The 24,546-nt window shown below is 46.6% G+C and overlaps 1 protein-coding gene across 3 annotated transcripts in view; it reads right to left on the bottom strand.

Moving 5' to 3' along the window:
* The window catches only part of LOC135054907 (oocyte zinc finger protein XlCOF6-like), a 28,816-nt gene extending 5,161 nt beyond the window's left edge, over nt 1-23,655 (bottom strand). Inside the window, exons 1-3 of one of the 3 annotated variants that reach the window (XM_063958371.1) lie at nt 23,441-23,655; nt 10,034-10,176; nt 1,324-1,485 (exon numbers count right to left, since the gene is read on the bottom strand). In XM_063958371.1, the coding sequence (XP_063814441.1) occupies nt 1,324-1,485; nt 10,034-10,111 (240 nt within the window). In that variant the 5' untranslated portion in view covers nt 10,112-10,176; nt 23,441-23,655. Of the gene's footprint in view, nt 1-1,323; nt 1,486-10,033; nt 10,177-23,440 lie in introns of those variants that run through there. The other 2 variants (XM_063958370.1, XM_063958372.1) reach the window with 2 other exon arrangements.
* Nucleotides 23,656-24,546: the final 891 nt, after the last annotated feature.

The following is a 24,546-nucleotide window of genomic DNA, read 5'->3' as shown; positions in this document are numbered from 1 at the left end:
TCACCTCTCCAGTCATCGCCCAGACACCTCCCCTGGTGTTACTGTATAATGCCCCATTCCCAGCAGTCACCTCTCCAGTCATCGCCCAGACACCTCCCCTGGTGTTACTGTATAATGTCCCATTCCCAGCAGTCACCTCTCCAGTCATCACCCAGACACCTCCCCTGGTGTTACTGTATAATGTCCCATTCCCAGCAGTCACCTCTCCAGTCATCACCCAGACACCTTCCCTGGTGTTACTGTATAATGCCCCATTCCCAGCAGTCACCTCTCCAGTCATCACCCAGACACCTCCCCTGGTGTTACTGTATAATGTCCCATTCCCAGCAGTCACCTCTCCAGTCATCACCCAGACACCTCCCCTGGTGTTACTGTATAATGCCCCATTCCCAGCAGTCACCTCTCCAGTCATCGCCCAGACACCTCCCCTGGTGTTACTGTATAATGCCCCATTCCCAGCAGTCACCTCTCCAGTCATCACCCAGACACCTCCCCTGGTGTTACTGTATAATGCCCCATTCCCAGCAGTCACCTCTCCAGTCATCACCCAGACACCTCCCCTGGTGTTACTGTATAATGTCCCATTCCCAGCAGTCACCTCTCCAGTCATCACCCAGACACCTCCCCTGGTGTTACTGTATAATGTCCCATTCCCAGCAGTCACCTCTCCAGTCATCACCCAGACACCTCCCCTGGTGTTACTGTATAATGCCCCATTCCCAGCAGTCACCTCTCCAGTCATCACCCAGACACCTCCCCTGGTGTAACTGTATAATGTCCCATTCCCAGCAGTCACCTCTCCAGTCATCACCCAGACACCTCCCTGGTGTTACTGTATAATGCCCCATTCCCAGCAGTCACCTCTCCAGTCATCACCCAGACACCTCCCCTGGTGTTACTGTATAATGTCCCATTCCCAGCAGTCACCTCTCCAGTCATCACCCAGACACCTCCCCTGGTGTTACTGTATAACGCCCCATTCCCAGCAGTCACCTCTCCAGTCATCACCCAGACACCTCCCCTGGTGTTACTGTATAATGTCCCATTCCCAGCAGTCACCTCTCCAGTCATCACCCAGACACCTCCCCTGGTGTTACTGTATAACGCCCCATTCCCAGCAGTCACCTCTCCAGTCATCACCCAGACACCTCCCCTGGTGTTACTGTATAATGTCCCATTCCCAGCAGTCACCTCTCCAGTCATCACCCAGACACCTCCCCTGGTGTTACTGTATAATGTCCCATTCCCAGCAGTCACCTCTCCAGTCATCACCCAGACACCTCCCCTGGTGTTACTGTATAATGCCCCGTTCCCAGCAGTCACCTCTCCAGTCAGCAGCTGAATGATCTTGTTGGTGAGATCCAGGATCTTCTGCTCATTGTCTCTCTCCTGTGTCAGTGAATCTGTCGGAGGCTCCGTGATGGGGCTCTGGCTACTGCTGCTGTACACCACATGTTCACCGGACTTCTTCACTATAACAAAATCCTACATAAAGTGATGAGGCGGGAAACAAATACAGGTTGAGTCTCCCATATCCAAATATTCCGATATATTTCGAAATACAGAATTTTTTGAGTGAGACTGAGATAGTCAAAATAAGATTTTAAACCTACCGGTAAATCTTTTTCTCCTAGTCCGTAGAGAATGCTGGGGACTCCGTAAGGACCATGGGGTATAGACGGGCTCCGCAGGAGACATGGGCACTACAAAGAACTTTAGAATGGGTGTGCACTGGCTCCTCCCTCTATGCCCCTCCTCCAGACCTCAGTTAGAGAAACTGTGCCCAGAGGAGACGGACAGTACGAGGAAAGGATTTTTGTTAATCCAAGGGCAAGATTCATACCAGCCCACACCATCCACACCATATAACCTGGAATATACGAACCAGTTAACAGTATGAACAAAACAGTATCAGCCAACGACTGATCTTAACTGTAACATAACCCTTATGTAAGCAATAACTATATACAAGCCTTGCAGAAATAGTCCGCACTTGGGACGGGCGCCCAGCATCCTCTACGGACTAGGAGAAAAAGATTTACCGGTAGGTTTAAAATCTTATTTTCTCTTACGTCCTAGAGGATGCTGGGGACGACATCAAGACCATGGGGATTATACCAAAGCTCCAAACCGGGCGGGAGAGTGCGGATGAGTCTGCAGCACCGATTGACCAAACGTGAGGTCCTCCTCAGCCAGGGTATCAAACTTGTAGAATTTTGCAAAACTGTTTGAACCCGACCAAGTAGCTGCTCGGCAAAGCAGTAAGGCCGAGACGCCTCGGGCAGCCGCCCAAGAAGAGCCCACCTTCCTAGTGGAATGGGCCTTTACTGAATTTGGTAACGGCAATCCAGCCGTAGAATGAGCCTGCTGAATCGTGTTACAGATCCAGCGAGCAATAGTCTGCTTAGAAGCAGGAGTGCCAACCTTGTTGGCTGCATACAGGACAAACAGTGCCTCTGTTTTCCTAACCCGAGCCGTCCTGGCTACGTAAATTTTTAAGGCCCTGACTACATCAAGAGATTTGGAATCCTCCAAGTCTCCCGTAGCCACAGGCACCACAATAGGTTGGTTCATATGAAACGATGACACCACCTTAGGCAAAAATTGAGGACGAGTCCTCAACTCTGCTCTATCCTCATGGAAAATGAGATAGGGGCTCTTATGAGATAAGGCCGCCAATTCGGACACCCGCCTTGTAGATGCCAAGGCCAACAACATGACCACCTTCCCAGTGAGAAACTTTAATTCAACTGTTTGAAGAGGTTCAAACCAGTGAGATTTTAGGAACTGTAACACTACGTTAAGGTCCCATGGTGCCACAAAAGGAGGCTGGATGTGTAGCACTCCCTTTACAAAAGTTTGGACTACTGGGAGAGAGGCCAATTCCTTCTGGAAGAATATAGATAGGGCCGAAATCTGTACCTTAATTGAGCCTAGCTTTAGGCCCATATCCACTCCTGTCTGTAGAAAGTGGAGAAAATGGCCCAAGTGAAAATCTTCCGTAGGAGCATTCTTGGCTTCACACCAAGATACATACTTCCTCCAGATACGGTGATAATGTTTCGCCGTCACTTCCTTCCTAGCCTTTATCAGAGTAGGGATGACTTCTTCCGGAATACCCTTCCCCGCTAGGATTCGGTGTTCAACCGCCATGCCGTCAAACGTAACCGCGGTAAATCTTGGAACACGCAGGGTCCCTGCTGCAACAGGTCCTCCCTGAGAGGAAGAGGCCACGGATCTCCTGTGAGCATCTCCTGAAGATCTGAAAACCAGACCCTTCCAGGCCAATCTGGAACAATGAGTATTGTCCGTACTCTTTTTCGTCTTATGATTCTCCATATTTTTGAGATGAGAGGAAGAGGAGGGAACACATATACCGACTGAAACACCCATGGTGTCCACCGCTACTGCCTGAGGGTCCCTTGACCTGGCACAATACCTTTGAAGCTTCTTGTTGAGGCGTGATGCCATCATGTCTATTTGAGGAAGTCTCCAAAGACTTGTTATTTCTGCAAAGACTTCTTGATGAAGACCCCACTCTCCTGGATGGAGATCGTGTCTGCTGAGGAAGTCTGCTTCCCAGTTGTCCACTCCCGGAATGAATACCGCTGACAGAGCGCTTACGTGATTTTCTGCCCAGCGCAGAATCCTGGTGGCTTCCGTCATTACCACTCTGCTCCTTGTCCCGCCTTGGCGGTTTACATGAGCCACGGATGTGACGTTGTCTGATTGAATCAGAACCGGTATGTCGCGAAGAAGATTCTCCGCTTGTCGTAGGCCGTTGTATATGGCCCTTAATTCCAGTATGTTGATGTGTAGACAAACCTCCTGGCTTGACCACAGTCCCTGAAAATTCCTGCCTTGTGTGACTGCTCCCCATCCTCGGAGGCTTGCGTCCGTGGTCACCAGAACCCAGTCCTGAATGCCAAACCTGCGACCTTCTAGAAGGTGAGCATTCTGCAGCCACCACAGGAGAGACACCCTTGCCCTGGGGGATAGGGTTATTTTCTGATGTATTTGAAGGTGGGACCCGGACCACTTGTCCAGAAGGTCCCACTGAAAAGTCCTCGCATGAAACCTGCCGAAGGGGATGGCCTCGTAGGTCGCCACCATTTTCCCCAGTACTCGAGTGCATTGATGTACTGACACTCTTTTTGGTTTTAACAGGTCTCTGACCATGTTCTGGAGTTCCTGGGCTTTTTCCATCGGGAGAAAAACCCTCTTTTGTTCTGTGTCCAAAATCATGCCTAAGAAAGACAGCCGAGTTGTTGGAACCAACTGTGACTTTGGTAGATTTAGGATCCAGCCATGTCGCTGCAGCACTCTCAGGGAGAGCGACGCGCTTTTCTGCAACTTTGATCTCGCTTTTATCAGGAGATCATCCAAGTACGGGATAATTGTGACTCCTTGCCTTCGCAGGAGTACCATTATTTCCGCCATTACCTTGGTGAAAACCCTCGGGGCCATGGAAAGCCCAAACGGCAACGTCTGAAATTGGTAATGACAGTCCTGTACAGCGAATCTCAGGTACGCCTGATGAGGAGGATAAATGGGGACATGAAGGTATGCATCCTTTATGTCTAGTGACACCATAAGATCCCCCCCTTCCAGGCTGGAGATCACTGCCCTTAGCGATTCTATCTTGAACTTGAACCTTTTTAAGTACAGGTTCAGTGAATTTAAGTTTAGAATGGGTCTGACCGAGCCATCCGGTTTCGGGACCACAAATAGGGTTGAATAGTACCCTTCTCCCTGTTGTATTAAGGGAACCTTGATAATCACTTGCTGTAGACACAGCTTTTGAATTGCAGCTAAAACTATCTCCCTCTCTGGGGGAGACGTTGGTAAAGCTGATTTGAAGAATCGGCGGGGAGGCACGTCTTCGAATTCCAGCTTGTAGCCTTGGGATACAATTTCCATCACCCAAGGATCCACGTCCGACTGAATCCAGACGTGGCTGAAGAGTCGAAGACGTGCCCCCACTGGAGCGGACTCTCCCAGTGGAGCCCCAGCGTCATGCGGTGGATTTAGTAGAAGCCGGGGAGGACTTCTGTTCCTGGGAACTGGCCGTAGCAGGCATTCTTTTTCCTTTACCCTTACCTCTGGCGAGGAAGGAAGAGCCCCGACCTCTTCTGGACTTATGCGACCGAAAGGACTGCATCTGATACTGTGGCGTTTTCTTTTGCTGTGGGGGATTATAAGGCAAAAAAGTAGATTTACCCGCAGTAGCTGTGGAAACGAGGTCCGCGAGACCTTCCCCAAATAAAACCTCACCCTTGTAAGGTAAAACTTCCATATGCCTTTTTGAGTCGGCATCACCCGTCCACTGGCGGGTCCACAGTGCTTGCCTAGCAGAAATCGCCATGGCGTTGGCCCTTGAAACTAGTAGGCCAACGTCTCTCTTAGCGTCCCTCATATATAAGACTGCGTCTTTGATGTGGCCTAAGATCAACAAAATGGTATCCCTAACTAGGGTATCCATATCAGCTGACAAGGTATCTGTCCAAGCTGCTACCGCGCTACAAATCCAAGCCGATGCTATTGCCGGTCTGAGCAAAGCACCCGTATGTGGAGACGGTAGCGCCACCTTCTTGGATAAGCGCATCAAAGCCTTGTCTACCCTGGGTGAGGATTCCCACCGTACCCTGTCCTGTGCCGGGAAAGGATACGCCATAAGAATTCTTTTGGGGATCTGCAGTTTTTTGTCTGGAGTTTCCCAAGCTTTTTCAAATAACGCGTTCAGCTCATGAGATGGGGGAAATGTCACCTCAGGTTTCTTTTCCTTAAACATGTGTACCCTCGTGTCAGGGACAGAGGGGTCATCTGTGATATGCAAAACATCTTTTATTGCAATAATCATATAATGAATACTTTTTGCCACCCTTGGGTGTAACCTTGCATCATTGTAGTCGACACTGGAGTCAGAATCCGTGTCGGTATCAGTGTCTGCCATTTGGGAAAGGGGACGTTTTTGAGACCCTGAAGGGCCCTGTGACACAGTCAAAGCCATGGATTGACTCCCTGCTTTTTCCCTGGACTCTGCTTTGTCCATCCTCTTATGTAATAATGTCACATTTGCATTTAAAACATTCCACATGTCCAACCAATCAGGTGTCGGCGTTGCCGACGGAGACACCACAATCATCTGCTCGACCTCCTCCTTAGAAGAGCCTTCCGCTTCAGACATGCTGACACACTCGTACCGACACCCCCACACACACAGCGATATTTATATGGAGACAGATCCCCAATAAGGCCCTTTGGAGAGACAGAGAGAGAGTATGCCAGCACACACCCAGCGCAAACTGACACTGGAAAAACCAATTCCCAGATGAATAGCGCTTTTACATAATTATGTGCATATAATACACCCACTGCGCCTTACAAGTAAGTGCCCCCCCCCCCCCCTCTTTTCTGCCCTGTGTCACCGTGTTCAGCAGGGGAGAGTCCGGGGAGCCAGCTTCTCTGCAGTGTCTGTGGAGAAAATGGAGTGGTTAGTGCTGAGGGATCAAGCTCCGCCCCCTCAGCGGCGGGCTTCGGTCCCACTCAATTTCTTTAAATACTGGCGGGGGATTTACTATATACAGCCCACGGAGCCTATATATTCATTTTAGCCAGTCCTAGAAGTTTAAAATTGCTGCCCAGGGCGCCCCCCCTGCTCCCTGCACCCATCAGTGCCTGCCGTGTGTGTTGTGTGTGGGAGCAATGGCGCGCAGTGTTACTGCTGCGCATTACCTCAGAGAAGATCTGAAGTCTTCTGCCGCCTTTGAAGTCTTCTTTCTTCTTATACTCACCCGGCTTCTATCTTGCGGCTCTGTGAGGAGGATGGCGGCGCGGCTCCAGGACGAACGGCGAGGGGAGACCTGCGTTCCGAGCTAATGGTGTCCAGTAGCCTAAGAAGCAGAGCCTATCATTTAAGTAGGTCTGCTTCTCTCTCCTCAGTCCCACGATGCAGGGAGCCTGTTGCCAGCAGTGCTCCCTGAAAATAAAAAAACCTAACAAAATTATTTTTTCAGAGAAACTCAGGAGAGCTCCATTGTAATGCACCCAGTCTCCTCTGGGCACAGGATCTAACTGAGGTCTGGAGGAGGGGCATATAGGGAGGAGCCAGTGCATACCCATTCTAAAGTTCTTTGTAGTGCCCATGTCTCCTGCGGAGCCCGTCTATACCCAATGGTCCTTACGGAGTCCCCAGCATCCTCTAGGACGTAAGAGAAACCTTTGTTTTCTGATGGCTCAATGTACACACACTTTGTTTAATGCACAAAGTTATTAAAAATATTGGCTAAAATGACCTTCAGGCTGTGTGTATAAGGTGTATATGAAACATAAATGCATTCTGTGCTTAGACTTGGGTCCCATCACCATGATATATCATTATGGTATGCAATTATTCCAAAATACTGAAAAATCCGATATCCAAAATACACTGCTCAAAAAAATAAAGGGAACACTAAAATAACACATCCTAGATCTGAATGAATGAAATATTCATATTAAATACTTTGTTCTTTACATAGTTGAATGTGCTGACAACAAAATCACACAAAAATTATCAATGGAAATCAAATTTATTAACCCACGGAGGTCTGGATTTGGAGTCGCCCTCAAAATTAAAGTGGAAAAACACACTACAGGCTGATCCAACTTTGATGTAATGTCCGTAAAACAAGTCAAAATGAGGCTCAGTAGTGTGTGTGGCCTCCACGTGCCTGTATGACCTCCCTACAACCCCCACAAGTGGCTCAGGTAGTGCAGCTCATCCAGGATGGCCCATCAATGCGAGCTGTGGCAAGAGGTTTGCTGTGTCTATCAACGTAGTGTCTAGAGCATGGAGGCGCTACCAGGAGACAGGCCAGTACACCAGGAGACGTGGAGGAGGCCGTAGGAGGGCAACAACCCAGCAGCAGGACCGCTACCTCCGCCTTTGTGCAAGGAGGAACAGGAGGAGCACTGCCAGAGCCCTGCAAAATGACCTCCAGCAAGCCACAAATGTGCATGCGTCTACTCAAACGATCAGAAACAGACTCCATGAGGGTGGTATGAGGGCCCGACGTCCACAGGTGGGGGTTGTGCTTACAGCCCAACACCGTGCAGGACGTTTGGCATTTGACAGAGAACACCAAGATTGGCAAATTGGCAAATTCGCCACTGGCGCCCTGTGCTCTTCACAGATGAAAGCAGGTTCTCACTGAGCACATGTGACAGACGTGACAGAGTCTGGAGACGCGAATGAGAATGTTCTGCTGCCTGCAACATCCTCCAGAATGACCGGTTTGGCTGTGGGTCAGTAATGGTGTGGGGTGGCATTTCTTTGGGGGGCCGCACAGCCCTCCATGTGCTCGCCAGAGGTAGCCTGACTGCCATTAGGTACCGAGATGAGATCCTCAGACCCCTTGTGAGACCATATGCTGGTGCGGTTGGCCCTGGATTCCTCCTAATGCAAGACAATGCTAGACCTCATGTGGTTGCAGTGTGTCAGCAGTTCCTGCAAGATGAAGGCATTGATGCTATGGACTGGCCCGCCCGTTCCCCAGACCTGAATCCAACTGAGCACATCTGGGACATCATGTCTCGCTCCATCCATTGCACCACAGACTGTCCAGGAGTTGGCGGATGCTTTAGTCCAGGTCTGGGAGGAGATCCCTCAGGAGACCATCCGCCACCTCATCAGGAGCATGCCCAGGCATTGTAGGGAGGTTATACAGGCACGTGGAGGCCACACACACTACTGAGCCTCATTTTGACTTGTTTTACGGACATTACATCAAAGTTGGATCAGCCTGTAGTGTGTTTTTCCACTTTAATTTTGAGGGTGACTCCAAATCCAGACCTCCATGGGTTAATAAATTTGATTTCCATTGATAATTTTTGTGTGATTTTGTTGTCAGCACATTCAACTATGTAAAGAACAAAGTATTTAACAAGAATATTTTATTCATTCAGATCTAGGATGTGTTATTTTAGTGTTCCCTTTATTTTTTTGAGCAGTGTAGTTTTGGCCCCAAGCATTTTGGATAAGGGATACTCAACCTGTATTGAAAACTAGATGAGGTTGCACAACAACTTCCATGATTCCCAGCTGCCGTCAGTGAATGGTGACGATGTCATGCAGGTGAATGCGGGATGTACTGCTATATCGCGCGATCATACAGTGTGCGCGGTTGCGCGATTTATTGGTACACTGGCTGTGCCATCAGCTAGAATACACATCGTTCTGATGTGTACCCAGCCTTAGTGTTATAGGGGAAGAGTATCAAGCTCCTAGAGTGGAGAAGTTTCCCATAGCCACCAATCAGTTTCCACCTATCATTTTATAGAATGTATTTAAACGCTAGCTACAAGATAATTGGATGCTATGGACTATCTCCACTTGCTAACGCTTTAAAATACTTGATACAAACTTATCACCATGAAACCTCCATTATCGATGATTAAACCATAAACCATTAGCAGCTAGGGATGCCCATTGACCATCGATAGTTGTCAAACGATGTTAACTAGGAATGGTCAATGATTTTGCCATCAATGGTAGATGTGCCAATGGTTCTCTGCTATCGATAGCTGAGTGGAACTGAATACAACCCCCCCCCCACCACCACCACCACCACCACCACCCCTATGAGCACAGAGCTTAGCCCCTCCCCTTGGCTGCCTGCTAAGCCACGCCCCTGTTTTTGACTGGTCCGTGGTCCGACCAGCACCTGTCAGCAGTGGCCATCGAGTGGTGTGAACCATCAATGGTTTATGTGTCATTGATGGCCATCCCTATTGGCAGCAAGTTATATGTGGATGCTGACCATCGATGGTCATCATGTTCCAGTAGCTACTGGTAAACGGATTTCATCCTTGTTAGGGCAATGTTTTCACATAGTGCCTAGATCACAGGGATCTAAATATTTTAAATGATGTGTACGCACCACTTGTGTACCAGCAATAATGAAAAAATATATATATATTTTTTATTTTTTTGTGCTTGTGAGATAAGGAAGTCTGCAGTAGATGTTGCTCTGCGAGACACATAATCCCTCACCTCTTCAATAAGCAGGTACACCAACTCCAGGGCAAGGGTCAATATCCTCTCAGTCATGTGATTCTTCGCCTTGTCCATCCTCCGCAAGCGACGCAGCTTTTCAGAGTTGGGCAGATGACCCCTGTGGTGGTGAGTTTCTTAAGCTGAAAGGATAGCAAATGATCATAAATAAAAATAAATAAAGGGACGATGGTTAGCCAAACAAATGAGAGAGGATCACACCCCAAACACACCACCCACCCATCTTTGTTTGCACAAATTTTGAACTCAAGTGCAGCTCATTCTATTGGGTTTGGACTGTGCAGCAATCTGTAGGTAGTGAGGCTTTTTATGGACACCAGGGCTTTATGTAATAGTCTGCAAGCTGCAGGCTGTGCGAGAATTTCAGCAAGTCTGCCCCTATTTTAAAAGTGGCAATTATTTACAAGACAAAACTAGGTTGGTCTTGTTTGTAAATGATTGCCACTTTCAAAAATTCTTGCAGACTCGCCAGAATCCCCGCACAGCCTGCAGCTCGCAGCCTATTACATAAGCCTGCAGATATCTAGAGTAAATAAGTTGGATTTATGAACCTTCTTCCATATAGGTGTAGAGGTGGTCCTCTAGCACTGGTTTGAGGGGCTGCCTGTCTTGGATCACAGTTATTGGGTTGAATAAAATGCTCAGGCTATAGACTCGCCCACTTCAAAATTTAATTCAAGTGGACTCACAGGAATTAACCGATCTTAAATCATATGTGCTGCTGTTATTCTAATGCTCCGATTGGCTGCAGGATTTGTAACCCGGCCCACTGCATTTCTGTGTGCACCAACAATTGAAAAATAAAGCCTATATTTTATGCGGAGCATCTGCATATAATTAGGAGTTATTTGAGATATACTGCAGTCTTTCATATACATTACTTCTAAATACTGACGCCTCTTTTACAGAGGAGACTCCCCAATTTCAGGGAGGTCTTAAGGACTTTCTGTAGAGTAGATCAACCTCCCCAGAGAGATTTAACCATCCCCTGGGAGGTTTGAGGACTTGATTATATTTGCGGTGAATCGTGTTGTCATATAACTTCCTCCCCAGCTCAATGTAACACATCATGGCACCTGCCTCCAAAACCTCCCATTCATGATGTGCCAGAGAGGAGAAATTAAAAATTAGCAAGTATTCATTTATACATCATATTCTACTTTAGAAACAGCACACAAATGAAATCCATTCTGTTAATAGCCAATAAATTGTCACTTTCTTCTATTTAATCCTGCATTGCTGCAAAGTTTGTGTCCCTGACTCAAGTTATATGAATGCAAACACAAAACAGGACTCGATCGGATTTGGCTGAGAAGAAAAGGAAACGGCTGAGGAGCTCTCTGGCATAGGCCAGCCATTAGCAGATCATGAAGAAGGTACTTTGCAATTCGGTCTTATCTCAGTTCTTCCATCAACTGTAGATACTCAACCTGACCCCAGTCCCAGTCATCCAGACACAACTCTAGACGTACAGATGGAACCACGCTCATCTAGGCTTCCCTGCTGCACCTAGGTGCACCAAGTCTTATTAGCATAAGCCTTTCATTTATTGTTCTCAGCTGCAATACAATACATCAGGGGATTAAGTCATTACAGCAGGGGATTAAGTCTGACTGCCCTGGCTCAATTAATCCTATGAAAGACATAGACAAGGAGGGCGCCATCTGTACACTACATCTAAATACAGACGGCTGGTACATTTAAACACGCACTTCTAGACGTGCACTATATCTAAGCACACATATGCAAGTAACGTGAATATATGTAAAGCATATAGTCAGAATAGAGGGGTCACTCCTATGTCCAGGACACTAAATGGACGGAATGTAGTCAAGATACCGGCGATCGGGATCTTGTTGGTCAGAATACCGATGCCGGGATCCCGACCGCCAGAATTCCGGCAGCGCTGCCACAGCTACACGACACCTATGGAGTGGGAATAGAACCTGTGGCGAGCGCAGCGAGCCCGCAAGGCATTCTGGCGGTCGGGAGTCTGGGGTGGGTATTCTGATCGCCGGAATCCTGGACCCAACCCAAATGGACAAATAAAGGTAATAAACAACTGCATATATGGATCAGACGGTTCTGGTATGAATGGTCGACCATGTTAAGGTCGACATTCATTAGGTCGACCACTATTGGTCGACACAGACAGTCGCCGTGTACTAATAGTCGACACATGAAAATGGTCGTGTGTCGACATATGAAAAGATCGACATGGATTATTATTATTTATTCTTTTTAAACCCCAATTAGTGTACCGCGTCCCCTTGTATGGCTCGCTTCGCTCGCAATGTTATCTTTCCCGATCGCAATCCACGTGGATGGTAAAGTATGAAAAAGTTAAAAAAAATTTTTTTAAAAGCCATCTCGACCTTTTCATGTGTCGACTATATATCCATGTCGACCATGTCAATGTCGACCAATAGTGGTCGACCTTCCAAACGGATACCGGATCAGACTATATCAGTAATGTTCTTTAGGTCAGAAAGAAATGTGTGTTTTAATGAAGAATAGAATTCTGCTGTAAAATATCAGACATCAGAAGTGAAGGGTTAAATCTCCTCTGTCATTGTGCATTGTGTAAATATTGTTTCTTTTTCTTTTGCCTTGGATTTAGCTTGCATTGCATAAAATAAATATAGTTCCACCCATAGTTTGTTGGGAACTGTGTGAAATCACCACCCCTAGATGAAGTACTAGGCTGTATCCTACATCCCCCCCATGTAGCCTGTTTTATCCCTCCTATGCAGTAAAGTTAAACCAATAAAGTATTTACTTTTGCCTACCCCTCCCTGGACATTCCAATCCCTCCCTAGACAATGATGCCTTATATACCATTGTTATGAACAATAAACGCAGAGTGATTCTTAACTACATGGTGTCGTGTATTATGTGTAACGTTAAGGATTGCTCTCACTGACGTCAGTGGCCATCACATCGAGGTAATCAAAGAGAGGTAGGGATCCTTTCAGCTGGGGGCTCTATGTCCGGAATTCAGTGATCGTCCCTGAATGGTAAAAAATAGAGAATTTATTGTCTATCTTTGCCATACAGGATTGCGGTCATACACTGAAGCTGAATCCGTGTCAGTGTTCCGGGAACACGTGCCAAGGTAATATTTAAGTCCGGGACTTAATATTACGAAGTTTTATGTAAAAAAAAAAACATAAAACAGGTATCAGGGATACCATAGAATCTTTAATGTCTGGGACTTAAAGATACGTCTGAGAAAAGCGCAATTCTCCAAAGACGTTAGTATCTGGGATACTTAAAAAAAAAAAAAAAAAAAAAATAGACCTGGGGTCTATACGTAACGTAGACTATACCTCGATCTGATCGTCTATATATATATTCTTGTATGTTGTAGTGAGATAAGTTCTTATATTTGGTTCAGACGGCTGGTAAGTTTTCGTCTGCCAGATATCTTTACTCAAAACTCTTTTCTTGCTTCCTGTTTAAAACGCTGTATTTTTTCTGACATCTTGTACGAAGGTAAGCGTACCCGTCAAAAGATTTCATGTTCTCATTATACAGATAATATTGTGATATTGTCAATGACTAATTAACTGGTGTTAGCTAATGCATGCATAGAAAGTTTTTAAATTGCATTTTTTGTTGTGAAATTGCATAGAACGTATTTTTGTTGTGAAATTGCATAGAATGTTTTTTTTGTAAACTGCATTTTTGTTGTGATATTGCATAGACAGTTGTTATAAGTTGTTGTAGAAATTGCGTAGAAAGCTGGTGTAGATTGTATTCTTTACTATGGGAGGGGGTCAGAGTAAGACAGTCATTTATCCTCCACCTTTACCAGGGGAGACATGTAAAGAGTATGTTGCCCGTAACTCCACCACAGATTATTATTTAGTTAACCCTTGGGTGGATAACTTAGCAGGATGGACAGAGAAAGTTGGCAGCCCCAGTCCATTCCCCCGTGACGGTATTAATTATCCCTTTTATATGGACATGGTCAAAGGTCTTTGTCTGGAAGATAAGGAAGCCTGGCCATGGTATGATCATGACCCACAATGGGACATGACATATATGCGTGCTGGAGGAGAGCAATGGCTCACGATAGCACCTCATTGGTATGACAAGAATATCAAGCAGAAACAGCGTAGAATAAAATCTGTAACTTCCAGACTGCATAAAGCTGAGGAATTTAGAAGCAACAAGTTTCTGAAAAATTCTTCTCCCCCGCCTTACACTCCCCTATACCCCTCCTTAAAAGACACAGATCTTTTAGCTGCAGTTGCTTTGTCACGAATTCCGATGCAAAGGGGAGGGGGAGGAGGGGAAGGGGAAGGAGAAGGAGGCTCAGGAGGAATAGCCCCCCCTGACAGTACCCTCCACATAGACGTAACCACCCCCGCCCCTAGTGCCCCTACTCCTAACAGACAAACCGTCTCCCGCCGCAACGCTGACTTAACTATTGCTACTGACAACCCTCTCACCCCCTCCACAACGCGATCCGGCACTGGTTTCCTCGGTGTCGCCACCCACCTGCCCTTCATGACAGTAGGGGATCAGTTGTTAAAGAAACCCATTGAAATAGAGGATTTAGACAGAATTGTTAAGAACTGTCCCAAACCCACTGTTGCACCTGACGGCTGCATAGCTTACTTGAAAAAGGCTTGCACAGGACGCAGCTATACTCAAGAAGATATGAAGCTGATCATAGATGGGGTTATAGACCATTACAACGGGTGGGATTGGAAAAAGATTCCCACCATAAACACTCCTACCACCCTTAACGATGCCGTTCGCTACCCTCTCAATACTGGGGACGGTGTAACGGAGATGTGGAAGGAAATTGAGACCCATATGAAAGAGATTTTTAAAACCCGAGCTTCTCTTCCTATTGCCGTAGCATGTAAACAAAAGCCCACTGAAACTGTCACTGAGTTTTGGAAGAGGTTTAAAAAGTGTTGGTCTGAAGATGCAGGTCTTACTCTTGTAGATACAGACCATTTACTAATTTCTACCTTTGTAAATAACTTGTTGCCATCTGTTATGGTCCCCGTTAAGCAAGGTGTTTCTTCCTGGACCTCTGATAATATTAAGGAATTTGAAAAGCACTTATATGAAAAGGAAGCTGCAGGATGCTTTGATGTTAAAAAACCCTTGCAGAATGCCCCAACTCATAATTACCAAAATCAGAGAGGTCGGGGAGATAGACGCCAGCAGCACTCCACTGGCCCACCCCGTAATCCAGCCCGATATCAAAACCCACAAGCCAGGCCACCCCACCCCCCTGACTCTGCCAGCAGGAAACAAACCTCCTGCTTCAACTGTGGAAGGGACGATCACTGGGCAAGGGATTGCCCTTGTCCCTCACAAAACCACCGACAGCCCCAAGCTCCGGCTCCCTCCCGGGATCATCCCCGACAGTCACACAACAACCCCTTTCAGGATCATGTCCGATTCCGAGTTGACTGGCAGGACCCCTCCCACTGACGGGGCCCGGAGGAGGGTATCCCAGCCTTTGCCCAGCTCACCAGACACTGGAAGGACCCACCGCTACTAACCTTGATTATAGGAAAGAGAGCAATCCCTTTCCTGGTGGATAGCGGGGCAACTACTAGTGTTTTGTGTGTCGACCTGTACGATGGTCATTTGGAAAAGACTGCTCCTTCAATGGGAATCAATGGGATACCCACAGATGCTTACCTGACAGATGCCCTTAGTGTCAGAACCACGGGAGGCACGTATATGGGTAAACACAATTTCACTGTAATACCTGAATGTCCAATTAATCTTCTGGGAAGGGATCTTCTTAGCAAACTCGAAATCTCCATTCTCCCTTCACCCACTAGCAGTGGCCTGGAGGTCGAGTCCCCACACCTACCGGTGTGGGAAGCAACAGACATTACACCTGATTTTGACAAAGTAAACCCTGCTCTATGGTCGGAGGGTCCCTATGACACTGGCCTCATTCCTTGCACACCATATAGAGCAACCCTGAAACCTGACACACAACCTGTCTATCAAAAGCAATACCCCTTGTCACAAGAGAAGGTTGAAGGTCTTAGACCAATGATACAACAGTTTCTCCAACAAGGCATTCTCAGACACGTAATCTCACCTTACTGCACACCAGTCAACCCTGTTGCTAAGTCAGATGGCAGTGTAAGGTTTGTACAAGACCTTAGGGCAATTAACCAACTCATTGTGCCTATAGCACCCATTGTACCTGACATTAACTCACTCATTTCAGCTATCCCTGCAGATGCTGTATTTTTTTCGGTAATTGATTTAAAAAATGCATTTTTTAGCATTCCAGTGGATGCACAGACACAGTTACTTTTTGCATTTTCTTTTGAGGGCAAGCAACTCACCTGGTGTCGTTTACCCCAGGGCTTCATTGACGCACCTGTTGTGTATAGCATTGTACTCCAGGCCACATTGGGGCCCTGGCACCCTCACCATGGTTCAGTCCTGCTACAGTATGCAGATGATCTGCTGCTCTGTAGTCAAACTGAGGAGGCCTGCCGGGAGGATGGTATATCACTGTTAAACTGGCTCTGTGAATGTGGACACAAGGTGTCCAAAACAAAAATGCAATGGTGTAAGAAGCATGTGGATTACTTAGGTTTTGTGCTCACTCAGGGGGAAAGGAAAGTCAGTCCACAGCGCATTCAGTCTGTATTGGGCCTGGTCACCCCAACTACCCAGAGAGAACTGCTGTCTTTTCTGGGTATGGTAAATTACTGCAGACAGTGGATATCTGATTGTTCCTATTATGATAACATCTTGAGACAAGCCACACTGAAAGACAAACCTAACACTGTACAATGGTCACAGGAAATGTTAACTGCATATGAGAGCTTAAAGTGTATGTTAATGAAAAGTCCGGCACTTGGCCTCCCCAACTATGTACTACCTTTTCATTTGTTTGCAAGGGACAATTGTAAAACCATGGCGGGGGTGCTCACACAGTTTCATGGAGGAAAGTTGCGCCCAGTGGCATTTTTTTCCAAAGTAATGCCTGTCACTGTGCAAGGTATGCCTGCTTGCCTCAGGGCACTTGCAGCCTGTGCAATGGTAACTGAAATGGCCACCACACTCACCCTAGGCCACACAACAATACTTCACACCACTCATGATGTTCTAACCATTTTAAAAGGGTTACACACACAACACATGTCAGCTCAGCGCCTCAGTGGATATGAGGTTCTCCTTTTGAACAACCCCTCCCTCACCATTAAGTATGCCACCAACTCTTCAGGTCCTGCACCCATTCTCAACGCTCTACTGGGGCTCAAAGGTCCTGAAGACCACCCTCCTCAACCCCATGACTGCTCGGCCTCCATTGAGTCAGAAACATCCCCCAGACTGGACATGTCCCCTGTCCCTGTCCCCGACGCGGATGTCATTTTTGTAGATGGTTCCTGTAGCAGACCCAATGACACCACGTACCAAGCGGGTTATGCTATTGTCACTCTCCCTGACATTATTCTGGAAGCACAGCCCATTCCTTACCAGTCAGCACAGGCTGCAGAGCTCATTGCTCTCACAAGGGCTTGTCACCTTTACCGGAATAAACCAGTCACCATCTACACTGACTCCAAATACGGGTACGGCGTCGTGCATGACCATGGGGTCATTTGGCAACGCCGTGGTTTCCTTGGAGCTGATGGAAAAGGCATATCACATGCCCAACTCATCTCTGACCTTCTGCATGCCATAACCTTACCCTCTGACATTGCAATCCTCCATTGCAGGGCACACACCGGGGGGAAGGATGCAGTCTCCCTTGGAAATGCCCTTGCTGACTCTGCTGCCAAACATGCAGCCTCACAGCCCATCACTCAGGCCCACATGACCATCATGACCCCCCCAGCTCTCGACAACCATTACCTGATCACCCAGTTACAGGCCTCAGCCTCCAATGCCGACCTAGCTGACTGGACTTACCCAGTTTTGCAGAAGAATCCTAAAACAGGATTAATCTGCAAAGAGGGGAAACCTTGTATACCCCAGTCCAGTGCACCCTTGTTTATTGCCCACTACCATGGCATAGGACACCACAGTAAGGCAACAACTACCTTACTCTTACGTAATGATTTCTATGTCACGGATGCCAAGTCATTAGTAGATCAGTATGTCAGTAGATGCATCACTTGCCTGCGAAACAACCCCAACAACCCTGACAAGGCAAAACATCAGCATCTTGAATACCCCACCACACCCTTTACACACCTGCAAATTGACTTCACCCATATCCCAGGTACTGGTAAACAGGAATATGCCCTGGTCATTGTAGACATGTTCTCTCGATGGCCAGAGGTATTCCCCACTAAATCTGAGGATGCAAAGACAGTTGCTAGGATCCTAACTCAGGAAATCATCCCCAGATGGGGGTGCCCATTGCAAATCAATAGTGATAAAGGCTCCGCCTTTACAGCAAAAATTACACAGGCCTTGGTAAAGGCCCTGCAGGTGGAATGGAAGTTCCACATCCCGTATCACCCGCAAAGTTCAGGGGTCGTAGAACGCATGAATAGGACCCTCAAAGACAAGCTTAGGAAGGCCACAGGAGGCACCTTCCACAAATGGAAGCAAGTCCTTCCCATTATCTTGGCAGAAATTAGAATGACACCACAAAAGACTTTGGGTTACTCCCCCTTTGAAATATTAATGGGTAGGCCCTTCCCTACACCTTGGGCTAAGAAACCATTAGTAATACAGGAGGGAGATCTAGAACTTATCAGAGAAGAGTATGTCAGGTCCCTGATAACAAAACTGAATGAAATTGAACATGAGGTTGTTTGTAAAAACCCTTTGAATCCACAGGAACCTACACACCCCTTTAAAGTCGGAGACAGAGTCGTGGTGAAGGTGCTCCCCAGGAACAAGAGCCCAGGAGACTTTACCTACGGTCCAGAGACAGAGGTCGTAGCAGTAACCAGAACAGCAGTCCTGACAGAGGAAAGCCCCACCTGGATCCATGCATCCCGAGTGAAAAAGATTCCTAGACCAGACCTAGAGAGGGAAGCAAGTGATTCCAGCGAGGTACAAACGGGGGCAGACAGCCCTGACCTCCCACCTAGCGAAGACAGAAGAACAGAGGAGGATGAGGAACCTGTCCCCTACCTCTATCCTGGGGACTATGTTGATAATCCTAATGGTCCTCACTTGCCAAGCTACAGCTGAAGTAGACATTACACAAAAATCCGGCACCTACACATTTTGGTATAACTCCTCCAATACTGAGGTTGCCGCCTATAAAATAGATTTCTGTACCATTGCTCCCTGTCTTAACAAACATTATGCCTGGCAGTGTGATCAGTATGGTACACGTAATACCCCCACTGAAGCCTATATTTGTGTTACTAGTAAATATTGGGGAAATAAATGTGCGTATTGGGGATCAGTGGGATGGAATTCTGGCCATAGTTATGGATACCAGCCCAAAGAGGCTCTCTCAAGAAAAGACAAATATGGTGAGTCCCTGCTTACCCGTCTTACCCTTCATAGACAAAACAGATGTGATAGTAAATTCATATTAAGCATAAAACATCCCCAGTCTACTGATGCAGGCACCTATGTCCTAGGTGAATCCTTTTTTTTAAACCCATCCCTTACACCATTCTTGTTACAGGATATGTTTAACAATGAAAAGTATGCCCAGCTCAAGCCCCCTAAACCACGCCCCAACCTCTTGAAACCTCATATAACCACCTTCAAGGATATGATGGCCGTTAACAATCCTACCTTTAAAGACACCCTAGCTATTGAAACTGGTTTCTCTGACATCAATTTCTGGTTAGAATGGATGAAGTATAGTGCTAGCAAACATAATAAAAGTAACTGTTATGTCTGTGGCAAATCTAGGCCCCACCTAGGTACAGTGCCCCTTAATATACCCCTAGAACAGGAAAATTGTTTTTTCAGCCTTTTTAATGACACCAAAACAAATGACAGTCAGTGCGAAATGTGGAAAAGGGAATATCCCATATTGTCAAAAAATCCCAACCCAGGAAGCACCATAACCATATATCCTGGAAACTATACCTGTTATACATCTAACACTACCACAGGTAGAAATTTAATAACCTTCCCACCAGGGTATTGTGCAAATAAAAGAACAACTGTTTTAGTTAACCAAACTAGATCACTAGGTGACATTTATTATATATGTGGGGATATGAAGCTTAGAACTAAATTAGACACACCATGGTATGGTGAGTGTGCCCTGGCCAAAGTCATAATGCCACTCCTAATGATCACCGATGACCCCACTCCTCCCTCTAATACTCCTGCTAATCGAAAGAAAAGAGCACTCCCAGGAGGTAGCTTTGACCCCCACGTATACATTGATGCTATAGGGGTCCCAAGAGGTGTTCCAAATGAGTTCAAAGCTAGAGATGAGGTGGCTGCGGGTTTTGAATCATTGTTCCCTATAGTAACTGTAAATAAAAACGTAGCCTGGATTAATTATATATATTATAATCAACAAAGATTTGTTAATGATACCAAAGATGCTCTTAAAGGTATAGCTGAACAGCTAGAAGCCACTTCCCAAATGACATTTCAAAATAGAATGGCCCTTGACATGATTCTAGCAGAAAAAGGCGGTACATGTGTTTACATTAGTAAGGTGGAAGGCTGTTGTACATATATTCCTGACAACACTGGTCCCAATGGTAAGGTTACTTTAGCCATAAACAAGTTAGAAACCTTATCCATAGAACTCAAGAAAAATTCAGGTATTGATAACCCATGGAGCCAATATTTTGGGTGGTTTGAAAATTGGAAACAGGCTCTGGTGCAAATAAGCATATTCATACTTGTAACTTTAATTCTTTTAGGCATTATAGTTTATTGTGTAATTCCCTGTGGAAAGAAACTTACCTCCAAAGGCATTGATAAGGCCCTGATGTACTATGATATAACCCCCAGTCCTGTCACCTCCTCTGATAGTAAGGGACCCGATGATTATGTTCAATATCTAAAAAATTGGAGAAACAAAAAGGGGGCTCTACAGAAGAATCATGTCGTATAACAATCATGATTCTAAGAGGGGATTGAAGGGTTAAATCTCCTCTGTCATTGTGCATTGTGTAAATATTGTTTCTTTTTCTTTTGCCTTGGATTTAGCTTGCATTGCATAAAATAAATATAGTTCCACCCATAGTTTGTTGGGAACTGTGTGAAATCACCACCCCTAGATGAAGTACTAGGCTGTATCCTACATCCCCCCCATGTAGCCTGTTTTATCCCTCCTATGCAGTAAAGTTAAACCAATAAAGTATTTACTTTTGCCTACCCCTCCCTGGACATTCCAATCCCTCCCTAGACAATGATGCCTTATATACCATTGTTATGAACAATAAACGCAGAGTGATTCTTAACTACATGGTGTCGTGTATTATGTGTAACGTTAAGGATTGCTCTCACTGACGTCAGTGGCCATCACATCGAGGTAATCAAAGAGAGGTAGGGATCCTTTCAAGAAGTCATCAAGAAGTGGCAATTTCTAAAGGGACACCGTTACAGTAAAACTCAGAGATGTACAGTACACAAATATATTGGCAGCTGTGAATGTGTACGCAGACGCTGTGCGAAAATATGCAACTGTAGCAGCTGCCACCGGCGGCTTTGCAATTCCCAAAGGCTGTGTACCAAGGTGCAGCATCATCGCAGATCAGTCGATTATCAAAGGAGGTAAGACACTGGAGTCATTGCAGTTGCAGCCTCAAACATGCCCCCTTAACGGTCACAACACATCTGCATCTTTGCTGCCACTTCCTGTTACCGTCCCCATACGGTCCCTGTCAATGACTTAGCGAATAAATCCTCTGTGCAACCGCCGTTGTAAGACCACTGCGGCACATATGCAGTGCAACTTAAAAGAGGCATGCACAGACAGACAATAATCACTCATAATCAGACCCCATGATGCATCTTGCATGACTTTGCTATGTATCTATGAAGGGTATGCAGCTATGTGACCACCGCTCGGGATCCTGAGCAATCAACACCGACAGTCGGCATGCCAACTAACAGGGACTATTCCCACTCGCACAACCCTAGAGAATGGGAATAGAACCTGTGACGAGTGCAGCAAGCCACCGAGCCCACTACATGGCGAACACAGCGAGCCCGCAAGGGACTCTGTTGCGCTCCCCTTCCCCCACACACACATCCCCGTCAGCATTCTGACGGGCGGGATCCCGGCATCAGTATGCTGATCTCTGGGATCCCCACTGCTGGTCTCATAGCCTCAACCCCTATGTAGGCCTGCATGTATTTTGAACATAGCGAGTCTTAGATCCAGAGAGGCAGAACAGGCGAAAAACAGATAGTTTATATGGAAACGGGGCCTGGACTGCACACCCTAGCTTATTATAATGGGATGTGCTACCTTGCCGGGACTAAGTACTGTAATACTACAACATAGGAACAAAGGGTGCAGATAGTTCTCACTTAGGAAAACTTCTGTAAAGGCGCGTTCCAGCAAATTCGGCTCATGCAGACTGCAAGGAGGTGTATGTGTGTTCTTCTAAGAAGCGCACCTTGCACCTGCTACAGTGTAGGAGTAAAGGCGAGTACACACTAGGCGACGTGCTCTATAGGCGACATGACCTAGTGTTTCCCCTACTGGGCCGGTCGGCAGCAGGGTGTGCACACTGAGCGATATGACGTTTATATCGCTCAGTGACGTCACGCAGCGGTCAGGCCGTGCAGGCAGCTCTTGGACGACAGTCCAAATTGAGCTGCCTGCATGGCCAACGGCTAGAGTCGTTAATGACCCGCGGAGCCGCGCATCGCTGGTCGGTGGCGGAATACACACTTGCCGAGAAAGTGAGTGACATTGCTCATTTTCTCGGCAAGTGTGTATGCACCTTAGGTGTACGTCTTAAAGATTACTTTTCGTAAATTAGGTGCATATGCTTCTGATGCATTAGTGTGCGCATCTCAAGATGTGCATGGCTCTGCGGAAATACGCTATTTTGCGATGCATTTTCCTATTGTGTAATTTACGCCCATTTCAGTCCCTTAATGTGCAATTCTTAAAACACAGTAAACGCGCTTTCATGAAGATGGTACAAGCAGTAATGGGAGCGACCTGTACACACATCACACGCATGCTTCCAGCGCGCATTCGCTTTTCATCAATGTCTAACCCCGCCTGCTGCATTTATGAGCGGTAACAGTATAAGAAGGCAGTACACTGCATTGCAGGGAAGACTGTGGAACATTATTTTAATACTCTGGGCACAAGACTCTGGAAAAACCTATTGCACCAGCACAAGGGGCTCTGCCATCAGTACCCTTCATCCCACAGCTACACATAGCACATCCCCTGTGCACCACATCCAGCGCCCAGGTATCTTATCTGCAGCCCTGTGCATGCCCTGCCTGTGCTCCGGTTACCTGCACTCCTCCTGCTCACCTGGCAGCCTGCTACACCCGGCCTATTGCGCCCAGCAGCGCCCCCAGGTCTCCTCCTCACCGCTGCACAAAGAAGCGGCCTGACGGCAGCGGCAGCAGCAGCAGCCCAGGCTGGCATCAGTCACCGCGGAGGATCACGGGAGATGTAGTCTCAGCGGAGCCTCTGCTGTCCGCGACGTCAGATCCCTGTCCCCATGGTAACGGGACGCCGAGTGAGTCCCTGAGCATGCGCAGTACGAAATCTGTCAACAGGATTATTTCCCATCACTAGTATTGTTAGGTACCAGTGATATCCAGGGGTCCCTCCTTCGGGTGTGATTCATTGGGTCGACCCTAACTACGCAGACAGTCATTAGGTTGACCACTGTTGGTCTACAGTAACTAGGTTGACACGGTCATCAGGTCGACATGCAAAATGTCGACATGAGTTTTTCATTTAAAAAAAATTGTGTTTTCTTAGTAATGTGATCGGTAACCCCAATTAGTGCACCGTATTCACTCGCCATGCTTCGGGTAAGGGGCCTCGTTTTCATGTGTCGACCTTTACCATGTCTACCAATAGTGATTGAATGACTGTCGACCTAAGTATGGTCGGCCTAAAGACCGGATACCCCCTGGTTCCTACTGCAATGGGAGACTTTGTTTTCAGGAATGTTCATTGGTTCCTAGTGATTCTTCCCTATTAAATCACACGAATGTTTCAAATTACATCAATATTTCATTACTAAATAATAAGTAATTCCGAATACAAAAACAACAAAAAAAAACATGTTAGCAAATATTTGTGGCCAATGCAGCTTTTGGATTGTGTGTGCACAACGGGGAAACTTTTGATTACATTTAAAACAAATGTTATAGAAATGAAATAAAAACAAACATTCTGCCATTATACAATGTTGCAATTTCTTCCTGCAAACGAGTACCGAGTATTTTGTGTAACTGAACAAACAAAAGTGCAATTCAATCAAACCACATGAAACATTTTTTAAGGTCAGGTGTCAGGATGTAGGATTAGGATAAAGCTAGGTACGCATTATACAAATATTAAGGGGATTTGCAACTAATTGAGTGATCGGCCTGTTTTAATG

Source organism: Pseudophryne corroboree, chromosome 3, assembly GCF_028390025.1.
Source record: "Pseudophryne corroboree isolate aPseCor3 chromosome 3, aPseCor3.hap2, whole genome shotgun sequence".
In the NCBI taxonomy this organism is placed as follows: Eukaryota; Metazoa; Chordata; class Amphibia; order Anura; family Myobatrachidae; genus Pseudophryne; species Pseudophryne corroboree.
Note: the sequence above shows the minus strand (reverse complement) of the source record. Positions and strands in the feature narration are given on the sequence as shown.